At 35.0% G+C, this 5,000-nt stretch overlaps 1 protein-coding gene across 1 annotated transcript in view; it reads left to right on the top strand.

Annotated features, from left to right (window-relative positions):
* LOC136833662 (dopamine receptor 1-like) overlaps positions 1–5,000 on the top strand; it is a 462,462-nt gene that overhangs the window by 472 nt on the left and 456,990 nt on the right. Inside the window, exon 1 of the mRNA XM_067095830.1 lies at positions 1–225. This exon is cut by the window's left edge and continues 472 nt beyond it. Coding sequence (XP_066951931.1) covers positions 223–225 — 3 coding nt within the window. The 5' untranslated portion in view covers positions 1–222. The remainder of the gene's footprint in view (positions 226–5,000) is intronic.

Here is a 5,000-nt window from a genome sequence, read left to right as displayed (position 1 = left end):
TGGTTCTCGAGGAGGGTCAGAAAAAGCTGCCTGCTGAAAGCGAACTACTACTGCCTACCTCCAGCTGCGTTTTGGAAAGCTTTCCGGGCTTACCATGGATTATTAAAAAGTGCTGAAGAAGACAGACAGACCATGGCTCTCCTGACGCAGTGAAACCAACTCAATGGGAAGACGATGAGGGTAAAAAAACACCGGGAGAAGACTTAGAGAAACGACTACGATATGGTAAGTGTTACGAATTGCCAGGGTTCGTTGGTGTTCCTCCTTCAGCTGTGGTTTGTCATAGTGCGCCAATCGGTGAAGCTGTTGTTTAATTAACTGATTTCGAATTAGTTGTAGTGGGATTTGTTTTGGTAGACACTGAAAGGTGAAACTGTTGTTTAATTAAGTGATTTCGATTGGCTGGAATGGGATCTGTTTCCAGACTTCAAAGTCAGCTTAGGTAGACAATGAAAAAGTCGATCTGGTGTCAGTAATGCTGTTTTTTAGCAGGATCACTGTAAATGCTGTTTTCCCATTACAGCTAATAGATGCAAAAACGACCAATTGAGACTTGGAAATAACAATACCCTCTTTTCAGGGGTGTTTTCCTATTCACATAATCCATTTTTCATCATTCATCACGTCGTAAACTTGTCTTTTCAGTAATTCTTAAAAACCTAAGCAGTAATTGTTTGCCCTTTAGGGGATGACAATACGCCATATTGGTCTTTAATAGGCTTATAGGAAAGAAAGTAGTATTTTACTGGTTTATCAATCAGTTTTAGCTTTCTTTCTCATTTGTTGACAAAGGGGCCCAAGCGTATGATTTTCATAAAAAAATTGTCGCTGAATATGTGTAAACCCCATTATATGAGGAAAGCTTAGTTAAAAGAAAAGTTTTGCATTGCCTGAATGGCTTTAATCTTACATAAAAAAATATTTTCTTTTTACAACATGGAGTATTAACATAAAAATTTTTTACTTTACCCGTTAGCTGTTAGAGTTCAGGAGATAAAGCTGGTCATATGCATTAACATCACTTCGTAATACTGACGACACCTTTTGTAAGTTTCAAAAGGGAAAAAAAACTTTCCTTTCTAGTTTTGCCATTTGATTGCGGCATCAGAATATTGTTCTACGCATCAAATTATTACTCATATTTCGTTTTCTGCTATTTTTTCATTTTTTTATTTATTTATTTTTTTTTTTATGGAACATTCCTGTGCAGGAGTAGAGTCCTTAAGACTATGTTTGCGAAAAGGATTTCCATTCTCCCAGAATTCTGTTATTTTTCAACTCTGTAGAGGTTTAGCAAATGGGCAGTGTTTGATTTGGATGAAAATATTGGGCAGGAAAATGAGTTTTTATGCGTAGACATTCAGGGCAACTAGCAACATTGCGACTGAATTCTGCTCCAATGCCACTGGTAGAATTAGAAAATGCTACTGTTGTTTAGCAGATAAGACTTGAAAAACCTACCCTCAAATGAAGTTTATTAAGACGTTTTAAGAGATCACTCGTTATTTCTCAAAATATTCTGAGAGAAGATTAGAGATGCTGCTTTTGAAGACAAGAAACCGTAAAATTTGCATTGTCTCTTATTAAGGCTACAGACGCGTAGATGTTTCCAGGCTAAAATTGAGTTTATAAACCATACCATGAAGATTGAAAATTGTGGGATTTTTTTAAAGATCCTGGGTCACGTGTGACTTTTCATTTGATACCTTTATTGGGAAATAACTTTCTTGTTGTTTTGATTAAAAGGCATGCAAACATACGGGCACGTATGCATGTACGCACCAACATGTACATACATATCGATCAGTAGTTTAGTGTTATATGTATATATATAATTATATATATATATATATATATATATATATATATATATATATACATATATATATATACATATATATACTGTATATATAATTTTATATATATATATATATATATATATATATATATATATATATAGATAGATAGATGGTTTTGAAGCAACAGGAGCTGGAACCCGGAAAAGGAAAATTTTCTACCTAGACTCTAAAAAACTGTTGTGATCTTGCTATGAAAGAAAGGCACTGTTTGGATGAAAATGGTTTATCATTGCCCACATGTGTTGGGAGGAAGAAACACGGGGAGACAGAATGCTGAGTTGGAGAACTCTTGTCGGATAGAGAGGACTTTACCCTGGAGGCGACGCTCGAAGGTTGATTGTCATGTGAATGTTGACGTTTGTCTTACTATCCACTGCAACAACTTTGTATGGGGAGGACTGTTCATTTTGGAGGAGACACGGTGATGCGCATATTATATTATATATATATATATATATATATATATATATATATATATATATATATATATATATATATATATATATATATATATATATATATATATATATATATATATATATATATATATATATATATATATATATATATATATATATATATACTATATATATATATATATATATATATATATATATATATATATATATATATATATATATATATATATATATATATATATATATATATATTATTAACCTCTTGCCACCATCACATGTTGTTTGAAACTTTAGCATAAAATGGACATTTGATCCTGTCAGTGCCGTCGATAAATTCTCCTATAATATCTTGTCATTTCTGATTAATAAGGGTGTCACTTCGTCTGCTCAGAGATGTCACCTTGGGGAACTTTCGGAGGGCCTGTCAACCAGTCCCGCAGGGGATAGAAGATTCTCTTGCTATGGACAGAGTTATATGGTACTTTGTGCTCCTCTCAGAGGCTTTTCTGAGTTTATGTGGAAGGGGAGCGTTTTGTGAACAATGGTATCGCATTTATTTCTGTTTTATTTCCTTATCACCCGTTCCAGTTACACAAACACACCTACACACATATATATGTGTGTATATATGATATATACATACATGTATAGATATACATATATATATATATATGTGTGTTCGTTTATGTATACTATATATATGCATGTATACATATATACCTTTCAATTATTGGATTATCTAATTCCCAAAGTGTGTGTGTGTGTATGTGTGCAAAGGAAAAGCCCCAATGCTAGTTGCTCTGACAAACGATGATTCTGAATCCTCTAACATTGAATACCTTTGTTAGGGTCTGTTCACGCAAACTAAACGATGAATGTAATTGAACTGCCAGGCTATTGAGCATTAATTCTATTTCTAATATAGCTTACAGTATCTCTTCGTTTCGTAAATTGGAGTGAATTCTAGTCGATCAGACAGCGTTTTTTGTAGGCCTAGACTACTAGAGATGATTCCCTTATGGGACAGTTAATTTGTTTAATTCGGTCATTATGTAATAAAACCAATAACCGTTTGGTAATAGTGCCGTCAGTGCACCTCATGTGGTGCACTGTAGGCATTACTTAAGGGTCTTTGCAGCGTCCCTTCGGCCCGTAGCTGCAACCTCTATCATTCCTTTTACTGTGCCTCCATTCATATTCCTTCTTCCAACTTCCTTTCCACCCTCTTCTAACAATGTTTCATAGTGCAGCTGCGCGGTGTTACTCCTGTTGCACCCTCTAAACCCATGTTCTCAATTTTCCATTCAGGCTGTGAATGACCTCATAGTTCCCAGGGCTTGGCCTATGGCCTAAATTCTGTATTCCATTCTGTTCAGTAATCTTCTAGTGTCTTTTTTTTTATCTTCTTTTTTCTTTGCTTTTATTTAAACGAAGTTTAGGTAGGAAAATTTATCAAGGAATTTCTGAATAAAATGAGATATTTGGATCATTAACTCCCATTTGCGAGGTACTGCCTACATTCAGCATCACGCGTCTAACTGTCGTCAGTGCTAATGGCACTTTGCAGTATCCTCTCTGCCCCCAGTTGCTTTCTTTATTTTACTTTTTATCCATTCCCCTCTTTTTCTTCCTACCTAGCTGTCCAACTTCTTTGACTATATTTTTCTGATCATCTCCTTTATGAAGAAATCCTATGGACGATCACCATAAGATTCAAGATAATAATAATAATAATAATAATAATAATAATAATAATAATAATAATAATAATAATAATAATAATAATAATAATAATAATGTCCTCTTTAGGAACTTGAACCGCTTACCAGTGATTAGGTTTGCCTTTATCAACTATTCCATGGTGAGATTACCTGCTTATATTGTCGTTTTAATCATAATTATTAAATTGACATAATTTTTTATATGATTACAGTAGCTATACAATTATAAAAGTGTTAAATATAATAAGAAATGAAAACCTTATTACCTCCCTCGTTAAATTAACATGATCATCCACATGATTACAGGAGCTATACAGTCATAAAAACAGAAAAGAAAAAATAATAAGGAATGAAAATCTTATCACTTTTCTCTGGCCATATTTCGAGAAATTCTCACGACTTCTTCTGGAGCCGAGGAAGCATCGGCGAGTGATTGAATGCGCATTGCAATACGAAATTCTTGCGGTTTTTAAAGTCGATCTGCTCTGAATTTCTTTAACTTCCTCGAAGATTTGAGTTCACGAATATGACGGCCTCCGTAGGGGGATAGTGCTGTCAGTACACCTCATGCAGTGCACCGTAGGCATTACTTAAGGTTCTTACCGGCGTGCCTTTGGTCCCTAGCTGCAACCCCTTTCGTTCTGTTTACTGTACTTCCTTTCATAATCTCTTTCTTCGTCTTGCTTTCCAGCCTCTCCTAACCATTGGTTCATAGTGCAACTGCGAGGGTTTCTTCATGGTACACCTTTGAAACCTTTTACTGTCAATTTGCGTTTCAGCGTTGAATGACCTCATAGGTGCCAGTGCTTGGCCATTTTCTACTTCTTTTTTTTCCACTTCTTTTGTCCAGGAATTTATTTCTTGTTGAATTGTGGTTCTGTGGAAGTAGATTATTTGCAGAAATACCATTATTGTAGGTACCCCCCACCCCTTAGTAGGGCAATGCCATCATTGCACCGCATGCGGTGCACTGTAGGCATTGCTCAAGGCTCTCAGCAACG

This window comes from Macrobrachium rosenbergii, chromosome 52, assembly GCF_040412425.1.
Source record: "Macrobrachium rosenbergii isolate ZJJX-2024 chromosome 52, ASM4041242v1, whole genome shotgun sequence".
Classification (NCBI taxonomy): domain Eukaryota; kingdom Metazoa; phylum Arthropoda; class Malacostraca; order Decapoda; family Palaemonidae; genus Macrobrachium; species Macrobrachium rosenbergii.
This window is presented reverse-complemented; position numbering and strand designations above follow the sequence as displayed.